The sequence below is a fragment of the Phocoena sinus genome, chromosome 6, assembly GCF_008692025.1.
Source record: "Phocoena sinus isolate mPhoSin1 chromosome 6, mPhoSin1.pri, whole genome shotgun sequence".
NCBI lineage: Eukaryota > Metazoa > Chordata > Mammalia > Artiodactyla > Phocoenidae > Phocoena > Phocoena sinus.
In genome coordinates this window covers 9,983,517-10,006,274 of record NC_045768.1, presented here as the reverse complement: position 1 = coordinate 10,006,274, position 22,758 = coordinate 9,983,517, and the positions used below count along the sequence as shown (strand labels likewise).

The 22,758-nt window shown below is 41.9% G+C and overlaps 1 protein-coding gene across 9 annotated transcripts in view; it reads right to left on the bottom strand.

Moving 5' to 3' along the window:
* MAPKAP1 (MAPK associated protein 1) overlaps positions 1-22,758 on the bottom strand; it is a 232,163-nt gene that overhangs the window by 47,496 nt on the left and 161,909 nt on the right. For 7 of the 9 annotated variants that reach the window (XM_032634565.1, XM_032634564.1, XM_032634555.1 and 4 more), the window contains one exon: positions 12,706-12,813. The exons of the other annotated variants lie outside the window; for them this stretch is intronic. In XM_032634565.1, the coding sequence (XP_032490456.1) occupies positions 12,706-12,813 (108 nt within the window). The remainder of the gene's footprint in view (positions 1-12,705; positions 12,814-22,758) is intronic. 9 annotated transcript variants of the gene reach the window in all.

Here is a 22,758-nt window from a genome sequence, read left to right as displayed (position 1 = left end):
AATCGTCTGTCTCCACCACTAGACTGTAACCCCAAGAGCAGAGGCAGAGTAACTGCTTTACTAAACACCACAGCCCAGACCCTGCTAGTGCTACCACGCACAGAATAAAGCAAGAGCTCAATAACAATTTGCTGGATGAATACCGAGTGCCGTATCCGCAGGATCAGAGAGGCGTAGTGACTTAACCAACATCACATTGCCAAGACTAGCAAAGTTGCACTCAACGTCTGCAAGGGTCATTTGGTAACCCTGTTTCCTTTCTCTGGAACACCTGTGATTTTGGATACAGATGCTGTGATCATGATTGCTACTGTCTCCAGAGTAATGTCCACATCGCAAGCCAAGAGGCTGGCTAGAAATTAAAGTTTCAAATAGTTATTCATTTTCTCCAAATATACCTTTTACTAAAACAGAGCTGCCAAGATGTGTTTACTTTTACTTTAGAACTTTTTAAACTGAGAATTTTGGAGAAATACTAAAATCCTTTCATGTTTTAAATCATTTAAAGCCATCTTTTCTGAGAAAATGCCATTATTAGATACAACTCAGCTTAAGAACTTCTGTTTTCTTTACCAATTATTATTTTCTAAATATTGCAGGTATTTGATTTGGAAAGAGGTAACAGCTCATTATGCTAAAATGCCAATTATTTTAAAAAAACCACACTTAAGAGTTTTACGTTTTATGAGGTTGGATTAAAACTAATTTAAAAATTACTATAACGTGACATAATTCTTTACTGAGCAATTTCAATGCCAGCTGCTAATAAAGCATCTTAGATGCTTTTAGATAAAGTGGTGCATAAATATGACTGGAAATTGATTTAGCTTCTTGCAGAAGCTACTGAAGAATGACATATTTTGTTTAATACACCAGCTAATGTAGTCCTAAAAGCTCAAACAAGTGCCAGTTTTCACTCCTAAATTTGCTGTGCGAGATTAATGAAAACTTTATATTTTGCTGAAATGTTAATAATGGGCAGATGAGATGATAGGATTTTAGTAGAGGTCTTAAAGCTATGGAATAACCAGCAAGGCTTGTCAGTTTCCTCATATTAATTTTGTTCAAGACTTATATAGCTGGAGCTGGCTCAACACATTAATGCTTCTTGCATTGACCTTCTACTCTCTGACAGCGTAAATTCATATCCCATTTAAGGATTTAAGTCCCCTTGATACTTGGGTGAGTTCTGAGCCTTGCCCCAGTTGACAAGGGGTGTGTTTACTTTTATGGTCAAAAGGGGAGCAGCACCGGGGGAGCAGAGAAGGAAGAAACAGTCCTGCACTCACCTCTGATACACGCTGCTCACCCCCAAGCAGGTTATCTGCTGAATGGGAACAACTTCTGGTTTTGGAGTTCCAGTGCCATTTCTCAAAGTAGGCTCAGGAATTCCTCTGCTTGGAGGGGATGTGTCTGTGTGTACAGATCAGTCAGCCATGCAACCTGCAACTACTGTCCCCATGCCTGCAGTGTGCTAGACTGGGAAGGGACATTGTTGAAGATAAGGCAGGGTTCCCGACCTTCAGGAGCCTACAAATTCACTACAGAACACCAAGAAAATAGGTCAAGGCAGAGAGAAGTGCCCAATAAATGATGCATGCAACAGACACTTAATCTAAAGGCACACATCTGAAGCAGAGCATTACAGCAAAAGCATTTTTTTTTTTTTAACCGGGAAAGTTCTGACTTTGCATTTTTACTGTTTGTATCCTTCTGGAAAGGGGTGAACCCAAACACACATGAAAGATGCTTAATACTGCACCACAGTGCGTATTAAAAATTTTACTGTACTATCAACTTCACATTCCAAAACGACTTCTGTTAAGAGAAGACATTTTTATCTACTCGAAGTAAAAAATAGAACCAGAATGTCTTAAAAATAAACATATTAAAAAAAAAACACTCCCCAAACTGTTAATTTAATTGAAATATAACCCTTTGGTATTTTGTTAAATTAGCAATTAAAAAGGTCACAAGCAATTAAATGAAACAAAAGCCACACTGTGTTCATCTACATTAATGCTGAATTGGGTCTCCTCATGAATGACAAGATAAATTGTAATGGTGCCTTCAAAGACTTCACAATGTATTTTGTCAAAGTCGAGAGTGTTAATGTCTCTATGTGCCATGGATTACCATAATGTATTGTGTCAAAACGCTTGAGCTGCAATAACTCAAAGATGTATTGTGATAGATCAAATTTTTGGGGGGGGGCCTAAAAGTGACTTGAGCACCAGAGCTCAAACGGACTGACAACAGGCTCTGGAAGGATGACAGAGAGCACATTCATGATACAGAAAGCGCTGGGGAACAAGCAAAAAATCCAAGAGAGGAAGGAGCCTAGCTGTCTGGAGTAAGGAATCAGGAAAAAAGGAAACAAGGAGTGGCACTTGTCTTAATGGCAACACCAGGCCAGGGAAGAGGGAGCAAAGGGAAGCAGAGAGGAGGGGAAGGAGGAGGCTGGCGGGGTGTAAGGGCTGCACCGAAGAAAGAAAGAGGAGGTACTGAGAGAGAGCCAGGATGTGGCCCTAGGGCTTAATAACACTGGAAGGAACCTGGAACATCAAGTTCAGAGATGTAGATTCAAATCCTAACTCTTGACACCATGGGTCAAGAGCAGGTCAAAAACCTTGCCCAAGGTTCCACTGTTGGAAAGAGGCGGAGCTGGGACAGATCTATCGGACTCCGGAGTCATGTTCCTTCTCCTGCCCCTCCTCACATTCCTACAAGCAGCAGCAAGGACAGGGACTGCGTGGGTAACTGTAAACTCTAAGTCAGTGGTTCTCAAAGTGCAGCTCAGGACCCCAGGTGTGGGGGGAGGCGGGTCCACAACCTCAGTACTATTTTTATAATAATAACAGTAAGACATGATTTGCCCTTTTCATGCCTAATATCTTACAAGTGCACAAAGTAATAAAAAAAGTTCATTGATATGTTTCCGATTCCACATTGCAACCAACCTTTAGGAAACTATCACTTGAGTTTTGGTATAGCAACGAATATTAATATGCACTATTATCTGAAAAGGCTACTGAAATACTCCCCTTGTTTCCAACAACCTATCTATGTCAGCCAAATTTTCTTCATATACTTCAACCAAAACAATGTATTGTAACAGACTGATTGCAGAAGTAGATATGAAAATCCAGGTGTCTTCTATGAAGCCAACATTACAGAAATTTGCAAAAATAGAAAATACTGCCCACTGGTTCAGGAGATTAGTCAATAACTTATCTTCCTGGTGGAACAAAAATAAATGCTTTTCAGAGAAAGGAAAACAAAACAACAAAACAAAAAAAACCCCAAACCAAAATAAAAGAGTGCTCTTATCATTAAATTTTTAAAAGAAAATATTTTTATTTTATTTTAAAAAATTTTAATAAAAATGTTATTTATGTTCACATATAATGGATTTACCATTATTTTTAATGAATTCATAAATATTTAAAAATCTCTCAGTTTTTATTCCTAATAAATAGATATAACTCAATAAACAAAAGCTCTCTGAGGCCCTCAATAAATTTTAAGAGTGTAAAGAGGTCCTAAGACCCAAAAGTTTGAGAACTGCTGCCTTTATTGGTTCTTATGCCATGTTTTCATTGTTCCTGGATGCCCATTTGGACAACCATGATGGGACAGAAAAGTGCCGTTACAGCTCTGTGTCTGTATTACATACCTGAAAACAAACACAAAAACAAACAGAAAGCCTGTACACACATTGTTAGAGTGACAGGCTTGTTTGCCACATGATCAGATCAAGGCTAATTACAACTAATATTGTTTAAGAAGCATTTTCATATACTTCATGATTTCACTGGAACTGAGGGAGATACTTACAGGTACATACGTGACTGTCTTTCAGACAAACGAGCACTGATGATTAAATCAAAGCTCAGATGAACTCACTGTACGCCTCTGGCAGATGTCTTATGTTCATAGACACAAACCACATGGAACATCAGAATTCATTTTATGGTTCAGTGAGTCTCACACCAAGTCTGAAAGGGCTAATCTAGGTATAAGTTAAAGCAACTTCCGTCTTCCATCTCCAAAAAGATCTACGCCAAGTCTAGAACTCAACTGGAAGTTCGAGGGCCTTTGCCACATCCTTACCTCATAGGTACACTCTCTGTAGCAATGATGACCCTGTTGACCATTCCTCCCAAGTCCGCAAACAGTCACCCAGCACCAATCGTGTGCCAGAGCTGTGCTAGTGCTTCAGGAACACAGGAGGATGGCAGCAAGTGTTTACATTTGGCTGGTGCAAAGAGTCTGTGAAGGGGAATAGTAGAAAATAAAATGGTGGGGGGTGGAGGGGGAGAAGTCTTCAGAGATAGGCACTGACCATCTCAGGAGTTGGCATACAGTAAAATACTGCTGTGCAAACAGCTGAATGAAGAGTAAACAAACTACCTTCTGCCCCATTCTATCTTGCAGCCTTATTGCTACTCCCCACATAGAACAATGCCTTTTTCAGCTAAACTGGATTTTGTTCAGATTATACCATCTGGCCAGAATGTCCTTTCCACTCTTTAAAATTAATACACTTCAAGGTCTAGTCCAAATGGAATCTTTCCTGATCCCTTTCCTGAAACCCTGTCTCCCTTTGTTGAAGGCTCTCATGATAAGTCTCTTACACGATAAGCATCTGTACTCCCCTTCTGGACCATGGGCTCCTTGGAGGCAAGAACATTCCATCCTACAGAGCACACAGTAGATGTTCAATAAATGCTGTTGGCAGCCTGAATGAGGTTGATGCCACACAGGTTAGCCATAACAGTACCTGCGTTTGTACACCATCCCTTGTATTTACCTTGGTTATAAGAACCTAACACGCCATTCCTAGTTTTCCATTCAGATGCCCTACCAGACAGGGATCCTGCCTCAACAACAACTCCAAGAGCAATTATCATTTACTGAATGCTTACTATATATGCCAGACATTATGCTCAGCACTTTAAATATATTATCTCATTTAAATTTCTCACTGCTCTTTTAAGTTGGATAATATTATCTTCTTTCTACAGGTGAGAAAAATAAGGCTCAGAATGTCATCCTGCTAGTATAGCCATACAACTAATACAAGCTGGAGTTAGGAAAGGAACCCAGGTCTAATTCCAGAACTGTGCCCTTAACCACCACATAACCCCTTGGGTAAAATGCTCCTTGGATGGGCTGGGAATGTACAAATCCTGGGCCATAGCAGTATCTAAGGAGAACACAATCACACCTGCCTTTGCCAGAACAAACAATCAGGGATAAAACCTAACTCCCTCTACTCCTTCTGTAAGACTCAAAGCTAGATGTGTGAGTGAGTCATGGAGGAAAAACTCTCCTTTAGCTTTCTACATCCATCACTTTTTTTTTTTTCCAAAGGCCGCTTAAATCCCCAAAGACTCATAAGCCCCAAACTTCTCTTCTATTAAACACTTCCCTTTGGCTACTAGTCATTTTTGCTGGTCTCTAAAAAATAATCCATAGGTGATATACTATAATGTACACACGCGCACTTGCTTGCCCCTCTGCGGTAATCTCTTCAAAGCCGTCAGGGTTGTACTGTAGGATACACCCTTCACTGAATTTGCCATGCTACAACCAGGGTAGGGATCCTTGCTGTCAGTGCCTAATTGATTAAACTCTTGGAGTCAGAGCCTTTCCACAGGGAGATTTCAGACCCTCAATAAATCAGGATAATCTTGTTTTATGAGGTGATCAGAAAGAAACGATTTCTGGTTTGTAGAATTTCTAAAGAGAGCGGATCATGGAGGTGGGAAGGTGGGGGTGGGGGAGGTGTCGGCTCTGCATTCAAGCTCCTGCCTGTCCCCCAGTCTCATCTTCCAGCACTCTCTCCCTTGCTCATTTCACTCCACTCCATTCATTCATTCCCAAATATACCTAGCTCTTTCTCAAGACCTTTGGACAAGTAGTCCCTTGGCCTGGAACATTCCTCTTACTCATTAGCAGAATAACTCCTTCCTCAAGGAAGCTTTCTTCTCCCATTCTCACCAGCTCCAGGCCCCTGCTATATACTCTTTTATAGCCTTCACAGCGCTCATCACTACTGTGAGCTCCGTGATGCAGGGGCTGTGTATCCTCTACTGCGCCAGCACAGCGACTGGCCCAGAGGAGGGGCCGTCAATATTTGGGGGATGGATGAACAAATGCGTGTGTAGGGTGAAGCCTGTACAGGATGAAGCACGACTATTCAAGCGTCTGAACCACTGGCTCATTACAGGTTTGCCTGGAAGTTAGGCTGATGTCAGAATTCCCATCACTTCCTTTTCCTCCATTGTGTCTTTGCCCCTGTTCAAAACACAGGAAAAGTAATGGAGTCTTCTTAAGAGCCTGGGCATTTTGGACAATTTACATGACAAAATATCTAAGAACTGCAACATCTGATCAACACCGAGGCATCTCTCTCTCTGACTCCAGAGTCAGAGAATGAGGGCACACATGCTGGAAGAACCCCTCTTCCCATCAGGGGAGTCACTGCAGAAATGTCACCCGATGCATTACCAAACCATTAGTCAGGGGCTACAGGGCGGATTCTAGGTCCAGGAGCCTACCAGAGGGATGCAAATCCCTGTGCCCCCACTTAGAGCCCATACAGGGTTTGTGGCTCGTCAAACATGTTTCCTTACTGCTCTAATGTACCAGTGTATCGCTTAATGAAAGTTCTTAATTGTAATTCAATTAATTATATACACAGAGTCCCCAATTACATTTTCCAATCAGACACTGGCTGTGGTACAGGTCTAAATGCACTTAACCAATTTTAATATATTAAGACCAATTTCCCTTGAATACTAATTACTACCTAATGATAAAATGAAAAGGGGGGAACTTTCAAGAAAGGGGGAGAGTGAAAAATGCAATTCATGTGGAATTTCTCAGCCCACATAGCACAATGCACTCACTACTGAAGAAGTAGGTGTGGACAGGGCACAAATTTGCTTCCAGTTCAGATCAGCACTGTGTTTTGTCCTAGGTATCACCTACCCTTGGTGCAGGCTGTTGCCCAAAGGGACCTGTGGGAAGTCTAAGCATCTAGAGGGAAAAGGCCAACACACACAAGCGCAGACTAGCTGTGGGGTCTGCGCACAGGCACTCGCTTTGTGTCTTGGGCACACAAAGCCTGGGAATGGCCAGCTCTTGCGTGGGGCATTGCACTTTGCCACGTGCATTTAAGGCACACAATCTCAACTTAATCCTCATAACAGCCGTACAGGGTAGGGATTCCTTCCTACAGGGTAGCCCTACAGATGGGGAAATGAAGCTCAGAGAAGGACTTGCCTAAGGTCACGCTGTGGCTTCAAACATCCTGCCTTTCCCCTACGACACACTGCCAACCAGCCCGCATCAACCAGACAGCAAGAGGCGGAGACACATTGGTATTCTGGCATCGGGGATAATGTTTCTGTTCCATTTAAATTCTGTTAGCGTACAGCAAGCAGGGAGCTATTATCCAATATCTACTTGAAAAAACTCTCACCCATACAGAAAATTCCTTACAGTGAACACATTTCCCCCCACCAGAGCCAGACACGTAACTGGCTTTCAGCAGTAATTCAACCTAAAATATGTACCATGAACATCACAAGTCATTTCCATTTGTAAACAGAGTTTATTTGCAGGATCACATTTTTTTTGCTTTTGAAGACTGCTGTTGTGGTACAATAAAAGAGGCTTAAAGCCCTGGTACTTAAGTCACATGATAGAAATTCGAGAGATTAGTAATTTGTAGCTGAAGAAGGCAAACCCTCCAGAAGCCAAGTAGAACCACTAGGGAGTCTCCAGGGTTGGCAAAAAGAGCACATGCAGGAGGAGGGACTGGCCCACTAAGAATAAGCACCATGAAGAGGAGATGGAAATGCACCAGGAGAAGCAGTCATTCACTGCCTACAGTTGCTTTTTTATTTAGTAAATTGGAGGGGGGTGGAGTGGGGGGAGGGGGGAATCCCAAGTACCACCACGAAGAAACCCTTATACCTGAAGACGCTCGCCCAAAGCCCAAGTTCCTTTTAAACGGTATCACACACTTGCCCCTCGGTGCCCTAGTGAGCTGTCTGGTGATGCCAGGGACTCAGGAGGCTCCCTCCCTCCCAGGGAATGAACCACACCTGGCCACAGGCACTGGGATGTAGGGGGAACTCAGACCCAGGCCCTGCCCTTGGTGGATGGGGGTGTGTGGTCACAGTCCAGTGTGGGAGTGGGCGAATCCATTCAGTAGAATCAGTGATCAGAGAGGGGTAAGGAGAGGGACTCTACCAGAGCCCAGGGAATGGCAGCCAGGTGGTCTGGGGAGGCTTCTAGGAGGAGCGGCCTCTTCTCCTGGGTCTTCAAGGAGAAACTAAAGGAGGCGAAAGAGGCCACAAACTGGGACCCAGAGATATGCTCCCCTGCCACAGTCCAGCTGTCTGGGTGACTGCCCACCTCTAGTTGAAGCTCTTCCTTAGTATAGCCTTAAATTAAGGAAACTTCATGAAGGTACTGAAATAATGGAAGCTCTCCTTGAAAAGGAAAGGAGATCAAAGGAGATTAAACTGATGTTTAACGAACTGAATCCCCTTTCTATAGCAACTTCTATTTAGGAAACAAAATAATTAGATTCAGCTCTTTCACTAAACTTAATGGACAGAAGACACATTCTTCTAGGCCCCCTAATTATTATTCACGGGATGATGAGCAAATCACCACCTTAAAGGCTCAGTTTCTTCTTCTATAAAATAAAGATGATGACCACTCTAGCCTAATAACAACAGCACCTCTATCTCATTTAATCCTCACAACAACCTTGTGAAATAGATTCAACCATTTCCATTTACACAGGAAACTGAGGCTCAGAGAGGTGACATGATTTGTCCTACGTCAGAGGCTGCAGTGTCCACCCAAGGTCTGCCTCATTCTAAAGACTGTGCTTTAAGCACTATGCTGAACTACTATGTAGAACACTTGTGACTGATAAAACAGGGAAGACACAACGTCTGACACTTTGTGGCACTCCATAAAGCGGGTTCAATTTCAGGTCTATTTTAGCTCTGATGATGGGAAATTCCCAAGTTTCTCTCTGAAAGCTATGGAATCGATAGGTTGGTTCATGCTGCATCTTTCTTTTAAGGCTCTGGATGGGCTACCCACATATGATCAGTGGGTAAAGGAAAAGGTCACTGGCAACATTTGGCAGAAAACGAAATTGAGGTTCAATCTGGTGCCAGGATTTATATAGACACTTGGACAAGAATGGAAGTCTTATAATGTTACATCCTCTCCATAATGTACTCAGGCTTACTTCTGGTCTGCTTCCAACTTCTAGCAGACAGTTGGCTAAAGGATGTAGGAGATTATCAGACTAGAGTCCAAACTGGAAAGCCCAAGGACTTTGGCTTGTCGTTTTCTTACTTAGGCCAAGATCCAAGCACAAATGCTACCTCTCAGTCCCTAGGCAGGAACTCTTATCATATTAGCTTCATTCGCAAGCTTCTCTCTCATAGTGTACAAAGACAACTGTCATCACCCTTCTTAGGACTGAAAATTTAGGTTGTTTCATCAACAATCTCAGGGTGGGCTTCAGGGTCAGACAGCTGACTTAGAATTCTGGTCCTATCACTTACTGATTAGCTAACTCTGGGCAAATCACAACCTCTCCCCACAATTAGAATAGTATCTTGTAAGATGGTTGTGAAAATGACACAAGAGAGCAAAATGTCTAGCGTGATGCCTTAAAACAGAAGGCCTGAATAATTAAAAAAACATCCTTTGATGCGGTTGGTATAAAAAGCCATGCCCTGTCCCCCTGTGGAAAAAAAACTGAAGGGCTTATATCTACTCTTATGGCAGTCTTCTCGATCAAATGTTTTTACTTATAGGTACACCTCTTCTGGGACAGCAAAGCACATTTGCTGGAAAGTATCCTGCCTCTAAGTTCTCTGGTCCTGTGACACAGGCTTATACATCTGCTCTGGCCCCCACACTCCTTTCCCCTCCATTCTGCATCACTCCCTTCCCCAACACACACCTCCTGGTGGGTCCTGACAGTTCTATGATTCCAGACCTCCACATCCATGCCTCATCTGCTCTGTGAGCCACAGAATGCTGCTCTTCTGTTATTTATTAATTACAGTTAATATTTATTGAGTGTTTATTATGTGCCAGGCACTCTTCTAAGAGCCTTATGAATCCTCCTATCAGCCTTATGAAAGTAAATTAACTACCTAAGAGAGGTTAAGTAAATTGTCCAAGGTCACACAGCCAGTAAGTGGCAGGGCCAAAATGTGAACTGAGGCAGTCTGGCTTGATTGCATATTCTCTTAAACACTGCATAACAGATGCTCATAATTTAGTTCACTTCTAAAATGGCTTTAAGGATAGCAAGCCTGTGCTGATCAAATATAGCAACAGAGGTGAAGAAAATTCTGTTTTTGAAATATTTTTCTTTGTCTCAATCTAACTTCTTAATAGGTAGCTACTGGGGAACAATATGGGTTCTTGATTGAAATTTCTATTTACAAAAATTTAAAAAATCTTTTCTATAAAAAGAATAAATTGTTTTTATAATTTACTTCCACTTTACAAAGCCTAGTTTCAACAGTCTATTGATTCCAAACCATGGACTGCCTGGCACACTCTGTAAATGCTGGTATGGTCTTCTTTCACTAACAAAGTGATTTTGACTCAAAGGCAAGCACTGAAAGTATCTTGCAAATCCTTTAAGATGGGGATGCTGAGGCTGACAGAGGTCGTACAACTTTATTAAGACTATGCTTGTACTTAGAAGTGGAGTGACAACAAGAGCTCAGATTTCGAATCTTTATCCACCAATCCTCATAGCTTCTCTTTCCTAGTATAAGAACCTTATCTTAAAAGAAAAAAAAATGAAACTAAACAAACCTAGGACACATCTAATTTGGAATCACAGTATACTGTGAAATACTATGCAGCAGTTAAAAAAGAAAGAGGTAAATCTATATATGGAATAATATATGGATTGATGTAGAATATGGAGTACTCTCTATGTGACATATTGTTACAATGATAAAAGAAAAATATAGAACACTGATGACAGTTTGCTACCATTTTGTTTTTAAAAGGAGGGAAGGGCTTCCCTGGTGGCGCAGTGGTTAAGAATCCGCCTGCCAATGCAGGGGACAAGGGTTCAAGCCCTGGTCTGGGAAGTTCCCACATGCCGTGGAGCAATGAAGCCCGTGCACCACAACTACTGAGCCTGAGCTCTAGAGCCCGCGAGCCACAACTACGGAAGCCCACGTGCCTAGAGCCCATGCTCTGCGACAAGAGAAGCCAACGCATTGAGAAGCCCAGGCACTGCAACGAAGAGTAGCCCCCACTCGCCGCAACTAGAGGAAGCACACACGCAGCAAGGAAGACCCAACGCAGCCAAAAATAAATAAATAAAATAATTAAATAAAAGGAGGGAAATACGTGTGTGTATATATATGTCTTTGTGTGGGTACATTCATATACCTATACAGAATATGCTTGCATGTGCTTAGATGATCCCTGGAAAGACACCAAAATCACTGGGAACAACTGTTGCCTCCAGGAGAGGAATTAGGGGAGAGATGAGAGGCTAAAAGTTTTCACTTTAGATACTTTGTTATCTGAAATTTTTTTGCATGTGTAAGTCTTATATATCCAAAATATATACCAAGATCCTAACAAATAACATTTTATCTTATTCGTATAACATGGAGTCAACATGAAACATTTTGAAACAGAATCCACTAGAGTTACTATACGCAGGACAAGGCCCGTAGTGGGTGATGAGTGAACATTTGCTAAATTAATGAATGTCAACGTGGTATGGGATACCCTCAAAGACTTGACAATCTAGTGTGAGAGACAGACATCAATCAATCATTGGGAAAAATAAATATAAACAGAAATACATGCAACGAAAAAAAAGTAGTATGCTCTATGATGGAATATAACAGGGGACCCAAATGAGGAACGGGTCAGGTTTAGGCAATGAGGGGACAGGGAGATCACAGGTGGCCTCTATCGAGGTGACATTTAAACTGAGAAGAAGGATAAAAAAGTTAACCAGAGTAGGGGAAAGTGTTCCACACAGAAGACACTGCCTGCGTAAAAGCCCTGAAGCAGGAATGATGGAGAGTCGGCTGTTGTGATCACAGTTTTCACATGTCACTCACCCCTTGAGTCAATAGGAGTGTAGAGGAGAGGAATGGCTAAAATTCATAAGTCTGAAACTCTAAAGAGTGAATGAAAGAAATTAACTGAGCTTTTAAAGAAGCTTTCTGCATAGCACTAGGAACTACTACATTGCCTCCGGCCAAGAGTATGAAAATGGCCAGAATTTTCTAAAACCTGATGACTGAACAGTGATACTGACAGGGCCAGTTGCTTTATATACAATATAGCCTTTGCCACAGAAAAGGCCTCATATTTCTAAACTGTTTCCAGGACTGTTCCTAATTTAGGACGATACAGTTTAACAGATAAATATTAATCACAGAGGGCTAAACAGGATGCAGACCATTTCCCAAAAAGCATGAAATCAATCATTTCACTCTGGGATACAATTCTGGCATGAAGGCTGATGTCTGCCTTGGAAAACAAAGTCACCTCAAATCAGCCTATGGAGGCCAGACCAGTGAGTATTCCCAAACACAGGACTTTTAAGCATGTTGCAACGGACAAAGCAGGCATGGAGCGAGGAGGCCAACGTACTGTTCTCGCGGACCAGACAGAACTCCCAGGCGCTCTGGCTCTCCAAAGTGCTCTCCAGGTCCACAGCGACATTGGGCTCGCTCTGCTTCTCCAGGCGGTACTGAGGGCCTGGAAGATCAAAGGGGCAGGAGGAGGGGAGGCAGTCTGAAACAGTGAATTTAACATTGGAAAAACACCACACCCCAGTGAAAAGCTGATAAAGCATTAGGAAAACACTGAAGTCTGTTTGGGGTCTCCCAATCCAAGAGGGAAGAGTTTGAGTTTTTTTTCCACATGGCTTCACACACTTGTCTGTTCTATTATCAGGTCTATTTTTGCTCAGTTCTCCCCAAAACAGGATGAGAGATAGAAAGCTTTTGAGTCAGACTGACTTGGAATCACAATGTGGCTATATGAGCAGGTACCCTACCCTCTCTGAATCTCTGTTTCCTAATATGTAATGTGGGAATACTTATACCCTGAAGGATTATTGTGAAGATTAGAGATGCTACAGGAAAAATGCTTACGTAGTAATGTACCTGCCTCATAGGAGGCAGTCCTACAAAATTATTTATTAATAATTATTATATGATAATGAATAATCAATTATAAGCAGGAATAAGGTATGTTTAGAACTCGAATATAATGACAGTCCAAAAATGCCCAAAAAAATCTAAAACGTAGATGGGGTTAAAAAATAAATTCCAGGTTTTTGGGTTATGATGACAGAAGGACAAGTGGCTGCTGATCCGTGTTTTTGTTGAAATAGTTATGAAAACACAAGAGGCAGAGGTTCAATAATACTGAAAACCAGGAATATCAGTTACCCTGCATCACAAAGGGATTCTGGCAGATCTTAAAACACTGGGGCATTTTATACATTTATTCATGTATTTCTTTGTAAAGCCAAATGACAATCTTGTTCTTCTCAGATAACACCTAACGGGTCCAATGATCGGATTCAAAAGACTGCTCCTCTTGTTAATGGTTACTGAAAGATTAGAGGTGTAAGAAACTGTCTTATTATTTTGACTATGAAAGGCCTGTTTGGTCAGACAGCAGAGGTGTGAGAGATCTGATGAAGCATCAGAGGCCTTGCAGGGCTCCCAGGTGGAACACATATTTTTAGATGTGTTCCTCAGCTGTCCTCAACTTGTTGATTATTTACATCCAACACTTCTCCTTCATCAGTCTGAGGCATTTCACTCATCTCAAGTCATTCTCCTCCCCGACATTCTAAGTTCATCCGTAGCATTGTAGAGTTTCAGTTCACTTTCATGGTACATTTGATCCTTCCTCTAATTGGTATTTCATTAGCATTTCTGCCAATTATCAGAGTTCTTACATACATTCAGTCCTTTTTACACTACTTACAGGTTTTAAACCTTCACTAAGTTAACAATGCTCAAGACACATACAACTATTTAAGGAAATACATGCTCAGAAGTCTACACAATTCTTATAAACTCTAATACACTGTATTCAGGTCAAGAAGGTATTGTAGTTCAACATTATACAATTTTTTTTTTTTTTTGCGGTATGTGGGGCTCTCACTGTTGTGGCCTCTCCCGTTGCGGAGCACAGGCTCCGGACGCGCAGGCTCAGCGGCCATGGCTCAATGTGGGATCTTCCCGGACTGGGGCACGAACCCGTGTCCTCTGCATCGGCAGGCGGACTCTCAACCACTGCGCCACCAGGGAAGCCCCCATAGTTCAATTTTGATTTCAAAAATATTTAAGCAAATAAAGTTATGGAAATACAGATAATTCTTATTCTTCACTACCCATCACCTGTCGGTGCCAACATTTGTCAATTACCAAGCATGCTTGCTGCTCATCACTGGATGCTTTCATATTCACTGGTGGAAATAATCACCGAAAAGTCATGCCCAGCTGAACTTTAAGAAAACATAGCTGGTGAGAGATTCCTATGATCCCTCCCCCAACAGCTCTGCCCGCCCCCCCTCCCTAACACCCACCTTTCACAGCTGTGGGCAGCCCATTAGAGAGAAGAGAACCAACCCTGAACCCAGAGAGCTGCTTTTGAAAACACTGGCCTGTTAATCTCCAACTGTCCCAGCCCTAGATCTCCCAGCAACATAGCATATATATGCACTGATATCCACTCCTATGACTTTACAGTGAAATCTGGGTACAAAGTTTACCTACAATAATTCATTTTTTTATGATAGTCAAAATTTGGGAATAACCCAGATCTAACAACAGGGAAACTGGTTAAACAAAATATTGTGAAATACCATGGGGATATTAAAAGTGATGCTGCAAAAGTATTTGATTTTATCGAACACATTTATAATATGCTACTTTATGAAAATAGCAAATTATAACACAATATGTGTAAGATGATTGTAATTATGAAAAATATATGTAAAGTCATGGCAGGGGGTGGGGTACATACTGGAAGGTTATTTCCAGAATGTGAATAGTAGTTACACTGGATACTGGGATAATGAATGTTTTTATTTTTCCTTAGTGTTTTCCTGTATTTTTCAAATTTCCTATAATTACTTAAATAAAGGCTACCTTTATGATTTTTTTTCCCGTTGGCCGTGCCGTGGCTTAGTTTCCTGACCAGGGATCGAACCAGGGTCCACGGCAGTGAAAGCCTGCGTCGTAACTACTGGACCGCCAGGGAACTCTCTCTCTTTCTTTTTTTTCACTTTTATAATTTTTAAAATATCGTATATACTTATAAGCCCTCCAATTTCTTACTGTGCCATTTTTCTGAGGATACTGTAATTACCACACCCTGTGGCATCTCCAATGGGTCTTTCATTTGCAATCAAAACTAGACATCATCTGTTTATGTAGATCAATACTTTCATCTTAAGTAACCCTGTAACCTCTCTAGGCACAGTATATATAGGGTTTTGGGCATCTAGAGCTGTTCGCCTACCTGACAACTGGATGGTAAGCAAGCCACCCCTTTCCTGATTCAGGGAGCCAAGGCCTGGCCACATCAAGGTGTATTTCAGGCTGGTCTCCTTTGTACTCTTTTTCCTTTTGGTCTCTGTAGCTGTCTGGGAGACGTGGACGGGGGAAACCAGAGGAGGCAGGGAGTACTAGGAAGGGCCCCTTATTCCTAAACACAAGTCCCTGCATCACTCTCTAAGCCACAAATGCCACCATTCCATATTCACTTTCTTATTTCTTGGGTTTTGTAGATATTTCTTTTCTTTTTTTGGGGGGGGGACTATAATATTACTTATTTACTTATTTTAATTTTATTTTATATTGGAGTAGAGTTGATTTACATGTTGTGTTAGTTTCAGGTGTACAACAAAGTGATTCAGTTATACATATACGTGTGTCTATTCTTTTTCAGATTCTTTTCCCACATAGGTTCTCATAGAGTACTAAGTAGAGTTCCCTGTGCTATACAGTAGATCCTTGTTGATTATCTATTTTATATATGGCAGTGTGTATATGTCAATGTAGATATTTCTACTAAAATAGTTTGTTTCCTAAAAGTAGCTTTAGGACTTTCTCCTTGAAGCCAAGTATTATTAGGCTTCATTATATTCATTATATTATGATGACTCTCAATTACTGCATGACCATTATATGCAAGCATGCTGCATATGTTAGCTTACTGAATCCTCACAGCAACTCTTAGAGGCAGATATTATTATCCTCATTTGACAGATTGAGACCCTGAAGGCTGGCAGGGTGAAGTAACTAGCCTAAGATCACACAAGTAGGAAGCAGGAGGGGAAAATGAAACCCAAGGGTCTTTGGCCCTAAACCCTATGTATTTTGAAGGTTTCTTCCTTTTACAAACTGTAAATTACAGGCTAATTATAAAAAGCCATAGTTTGTACCATAAGTATATATATTTTTTGTAGATTCATGGATTCACCTGGGTTCTAAATTACTTAACTTGTGGTTTCTATACATTCATTTCTGTGATAAATGATCTGAAATAATTTATTTTAATGAAATCCACACATGCTAAATATCCCATGCTATGGCTGTATCCTGCTTCCTTATGAAGACAGGATCACCTTATCTTTCCATCCATTCAGGAAGACTCTCTCCCCGTCTTTCAGAATATTCCTACGTATGCCCAGTTTTTTAAGTAACAGGTTCCGCATCAACTTCCACTCTCGGGACTCCGTGGTCTTCCATAAAAGCTAAGGAACAACTTGGAAACCCACTTCTGAACTTAGCAAAGGACGGATGGGTCTTAACTTTGGGGAAGGCAGGGTAGTTAAGCTATAGATGAGACTTGAGATCTAGACCCAAACAGAAAACTGCCTATTGCAAATCTCAATTTCTCTCTGCCCAAACGCTGGATAAGATATTTCACAGAGAAAGGCTATTTTGCACGTTTTCCCCTGGAAAGGCCAGATTGATAACTTTAGGTCACACTGTGTAATGAGAGGCAGGGTATATATTAGAAGCAATACAGCCTGATGATTAAGGGCATGCACTTGGAGCCAAATTGCCTCAGTCTAGTTCTGGCTGAGAAACTTAGCTATATGACTTTGGGCCAACTTACTTAACCTCTCTGTTTCATCTATAAAATGGGGCTAATAATAGCACCTAGTTTATAGGCCTGTCTGAGGATTCAATAAGTTAACAGTTGTAAAGCAATTAGAACATTAATAGTGTTATTTAAGTGTCATCATCATCATCACCATCAGCCATATCATCAGACTTTTATAAGAGATCATAACAGAACAGGGCCTACTATGTGCCAGGTACTACGTTAGGCCTTTTATAAAGATCGTCTCATTTACTCTTCGTCATCTTAGGATGTAAAGAGTATGAATCCCATTTCACAGAGGAAGAAACCATGACTAACAGAGGCTAAATAACTTGCTCAATGTCCCACAGGAAGTGGTGGAGCTAGGATTCATGCCTAGGACTGCCCAGGCCTACAGTCTACATATTAAATACCACAGTGGCTCACTCGTAAGTTCTTAATATATGTCTGTTGATGACAATCAAGATTAAGACAGCCCAGACCTACTATATATCAGACAATAGTTTCTAGCAAATGCTAATTTAATTTTCAGGCAGCTGACACAGGAGGAGAGCAAAGCAGCAGCCAAAAGCCATTTTATAGAGACAAGCTGTGAGGTCAGTTTCTATTAACATACTTTTGCCAAAGAGATGATTATATAAAAATATAAGAGGCTCTTTCACACCAAATAGGACCCAGTTCTCAAGGCAACATCCTCCCTTTGGAAAGAGTTTTTAAAATGTCACAGCTGCACATGGAGCTACACACCCTCTGCTTCACAGCGGAGGAGAACACAAAAGGAAGATTCTGGGAAGCAGTTACTCTGCAGCAACAAGAAAACCTGCTTGGGCATTCCGATGATGTATTTATTGCAGTAAAACCACATCACCGAATGGTCTAGGAACAAAATACTGCTCTGGGCACTTTGGGAGGGTTCCAAGTTATAATACCCAGGCAGGATTTTTATGGGATTTTGTAAACCCGAGGCAAACATCTTAACACATAAGTTTCAAAGAAAATCTGTAGTATCTGTTGGATGGTGGATACACGCTCAGTTCAGCTTCCTCGATCTCTTTAATCCTTGACTGAAACATAAAAGCATGTGGCATGCCATTCTTTAACAGCAGAGAGCCAGCTGACAGTTGAAATCTAACGGGAAGGAAGGGCAAAAGCCTAAAGAGAGAGAAGCCATACGCCCCTATCATTCTGCATCTTATTTCTAAAGGCCCATGAGAGAAACCTCCTTCAGACCTCCCTATCTGGAAAAGCTGTACTTCCTCAGAGCAACTAGCTTGTTCTGTACCTTTAGACAGTTTAACATAAATCTTGTAACTAACTGATACTGTTTTCCTTTCTCCTTTGCCCAGGAGGAAGCTCAGCACTAAATGTGTGACGACTGGACACTCATTTCTGTGTCAGTTAATCCTCTGGACCTTTATTTCCATTTTCTTTCAAGTAGTTTTTCAATTCATTCATTTTTTATCCCATCAGTGTATTCCAACTGCTTTTTGGATTGAAGTGGGATATAAACAAATTAAACTATCATTATTATTGCTGAGCATGGGAACAAGTTGGAGGACCACCTATCTGGAAAATGATAAAGGAAAAGGCTGAACACTTTCATGAATATACCTTCACATCAGCTGTTTTCCATTCACCAGCTTAAAGAGCTGCTTTAATCTGAAAGAGCTGCTTGTAGCCAGAAAAAGTATGAACAAACAAGAGGAAAAGCTGGGTTTTGAGTAGAAAACTCCTCTGTCTGCACCCTCTCACTATGCATTCTGGGGAAGTTACTCAATCTCTGCGTATTTTCTCATCTGTAAAATGAGAATAACACAACTTCCTTGAGAAGGAAGGAGCAGGAACCGCTGTGGTGAGGCTTAGGTGAATGCCTAACCTCAGAGTCACAAGAGGCTAACAGTCCCGTTAAGGGAAGATACACAGTGGCAGGGAACGCTGGCACCAGAGCAGATGTCCGTACCCTTTCTCACGTGTGTCCAAGGTAGGAGTGTGGGGTAGGAGGGCATGCAGATCTATTTAAACAAGCTTGCTTTTAAGTTATAAGCAGCATTTAAGATCGGAGACTTGTTCAGCAGCCAGGATTCCTAAAGTTCCTTAGTCTCTCTGGTCCTACGAATATAGTCTAAAAATGGTGAGTAAATGTCAGAACCCACTGAACAAACCACGGCAGCACAGATGTCAAAAGATTTGTGGTGTTACGATGTCATCCATACATTCATCTAACGAACGTTTTAGGAGCATCAACAATGTCCCAGACACAGAGATGAATAATCAATGATTCCTGACCTCAAGCAGGCTGGGGGAGGTGGCAAGACACACGCGAGCAGATGAAATTGTCAAAAAGCCCCAGTCAGTGCTCTTCCCCAGGCAACGACAAGGTGCTGTGGGAATACAGAAGAGGGGACAATGAACTTCTTCTCTGAGGGGGAGACATCTGAACTGAGTCTTGAAGGAGGACTGGGAGCCGGCAGAGGGCAGGGGAAGTAGTGCATTCCTATAGAGGGAACAGAATGTGCAAAGGCAAGGAGGTACTGAAGAGCCCACGTGGACCAAGGGAAACTCCGCGTGCAAAGGGCCTAGGCTCTGTGGGGTTTCAAGGGGAAGCTGGCGCTGGGATGCTTGGCCCAGACTGTTGGTCAAAGTGTAGATTCTCTCTTACAAGCAACAGATGCTCACAGAGCAGGGGAGTGACACAATCAGCTTTATACTTTGGTACACTTCTCCTGGCGGCACTGCCAACAACGGGTTTGAGGAGACTGGTGGCAGGGAGGTCCGCTTGGCAGGCCGTACCAAGACTTGTCTGCTCTATGGCGGGGGCCGGCTGAGTCCCAAGTCCCTCACTGAGCCAACGCCAAAGCCATCACCGACAAGCTGACGCCGTCAATATCAGAGCTCAGCCCTAACGTCAGGTACGCTAAAATGTTCGCATCTAGTGTCAGCTCCATCGCTGATAGCTCTTCCTCTAGGGGTGACTGTAATCATTTTCTGTTTGATCTTAATACAAGCACCGAATCATATTCAAGTGATAACCACTAGTAGCTTATACTCCCGCCCAGGCTTGGATTGGATAATTTGGAATTTAAATAATAAAAAAGAACATGCTGACATGACAGTAAGGTCACACTTTATCCTCCTCTAAGCCAATATATAATTTGCTCTCAGTCAAACAGCCAAATATAATCAAATTAAATACCATTCCTATTACAAAAGAAGAAAGACCAAGGCTGTTCCAATAAACCAATTCTCCTGCCTAGTTAAACTGCAAAACCTTCAGGAAAGGTTTTGAAAGCATGACCCATCAGTTCTAATTTTTAAAACTTATCCTTTCAGTCAAGACTAGAAAAAGGCCCATTCCAACTTTTATCTTTACTACAAAGTGCTGTTATCTTGGCCTGATGTCAGGAGCTCTATCTCTCTTTCTGCTGACAAGCAGAGAGGAGAAAGATAAGATTGGAAACGAATCTCACTTCTCTGAGTAAATAAATAATCAATACTCATCTAAATGTAAATGAGAAGGTAGCCCCCTCTGATAACAGCACTCTTATCAGAGAGCCAATTTTCTTCAGACATTTGGCCTCAACCAAATCACCATCATTCAGCCCCAGCCTAATGGCAAAAAATCGTAACTAAATTGAACCGATCACCAGAGATCAACTAAGTTCGGCCCTGGCCACTTCAGGTTCAAATGTTTGGGAATGCAATTTTGCCCCCATTAACTTTCAATAGCAATGAAGAACAGACTGGTCAAGGGGTCAGTTTGTGCAATAAACAAACCCCAGAAAGGGGGCCGGCCAGAGAAGATGAGCAGGAGTGGGTTTAAGTGTTTAAACAATGTTATAACTGGAGCCAACCCCAAAACTGTGAAGGGAAGGCCGCTTCTATGGGGTGGGGAGACAGCATTCTTTCCTTTTATCAAAGGCTTGGTTGAAACTGAGGAGACAATGATGATTCAACTTTATTAAAGCAAATGTAAACAAAGAAAAAGAGATATTAAAAAGCTACAGAAGCTAAAAATAACCTAAGGTTGGAATGATCAATTTCCTTCAACTAATTTGTATCAGACTTACATCTGACCCAGCAGTGCTGCACTGACCTGATTTTACTGAAATAGGACGCCGTCTGCAAGACAAATCACTTTAAAACCACTGCACTAGGGTTTCCATTTCTTTGCTGCAAGACTCAATTCACTGCTGATGAGAGTATTGGGGAAATTATGACCATTATTGATAGGACAGCAAAACCATTTTTACACAGTAGTCTTCAAGTCGACAGAAAGCTTGCACCGGACCATTAATGAAGGTGTCAGCTAGAATCAGAAATTAAAGACAAAGGCTGGGAAAGGCCTAATTTTTAGAGCACGTTTAAGGACACCAGATACACAGAAGCGGCAGCCATTCATCCTCTCAGGAGTAACAGAGCCTAAACAAGCATCAGCTGAGGAGCAGGCGGCTCTGCCTACAATTAGGGAAAGGAAATGCTGCTTTTCTTTTCTGCCTGGCCCTGGGGTTCTAAGAGCACAGGCTCTCAGCATTATCAGCTTCAAATCTTTACCAGCCAAAGGAGGACATGTCTGGTATGAGGCAGAACTATTCAAAGTGTAACCATCTTGATACATCTGGTTTTGTGATTAGCAGTAATCTTTTACCAAGATGTCTGCACGACTACTTGTACTTCTCAGCCAAAAAATTCCTGAATATCCTGGCTCCTCCAGTACCTCTTCAGAGCAGTTCCTCAGAACTGAGTGGCCGTCTCCCAGGGGAGAGAGTAAGGTCCCCAAATAAAACTGAAACTCACTGCTGAAAACAAAAACAGACAAAAAGTGTAACCACCTCTGTTCCTGCTGTGAGTATCTAATCCTAGAAGGGGACATGTGGTGGTTTAAGTGTGGGTTTTGGAGTTAGAAAGACTTGGGTTAAAATCTTGGCTCTCTTACAAAAGCTCTGTGACACTGGGCAAGTTAGTCGATCTAAACCTTCGTGGAATAATTGCAAAGATTATGCAGAACACAATGCCTAGGACATAATAAGCAGTCAATAAATGCCAGCTGTATACTACTATGCAAATTTTAACAAAATCACCAATTTGCCCTTTTAGAAAATAACAAGTGACTGACATTGAGGACTTCCTTGGCCCTTAGCAAAGTCCTTTACATGCATTAGCTTTCCGAATCATAGAACAATGAGGTAGGCCCTATTCTAATCCCCATATTACAGAGGAGGAAAAAACACTGTGGCCAAGTCACGTGTCCACAGCGAGGCCAGAAGAATCCAGGTGTGTGATTCCAGTGCCTGTGCTCTTAACCACACCGCTATGCTGTGTTCCAGAAAGAGCATTCTATAATCTTCTTGATCTTTGGGTTAAAAAAAACAATTGTAAGGTTGAGATCATTTATCAGTTCAGAAAGGAGTGAAGATGTTGGGTGGGAAACTAGGAGGAAGAGAGGGTGGGTAGCTGGTCTCACATGAGGGGGTTGAGACTGAGAGCCCCTCAGTCCCCATGGCGGGCACCTATCTGCCGAGCACTTCAAGTGAATGCCATCTGCTTGCCCTGATTTTGTCGCGGGGA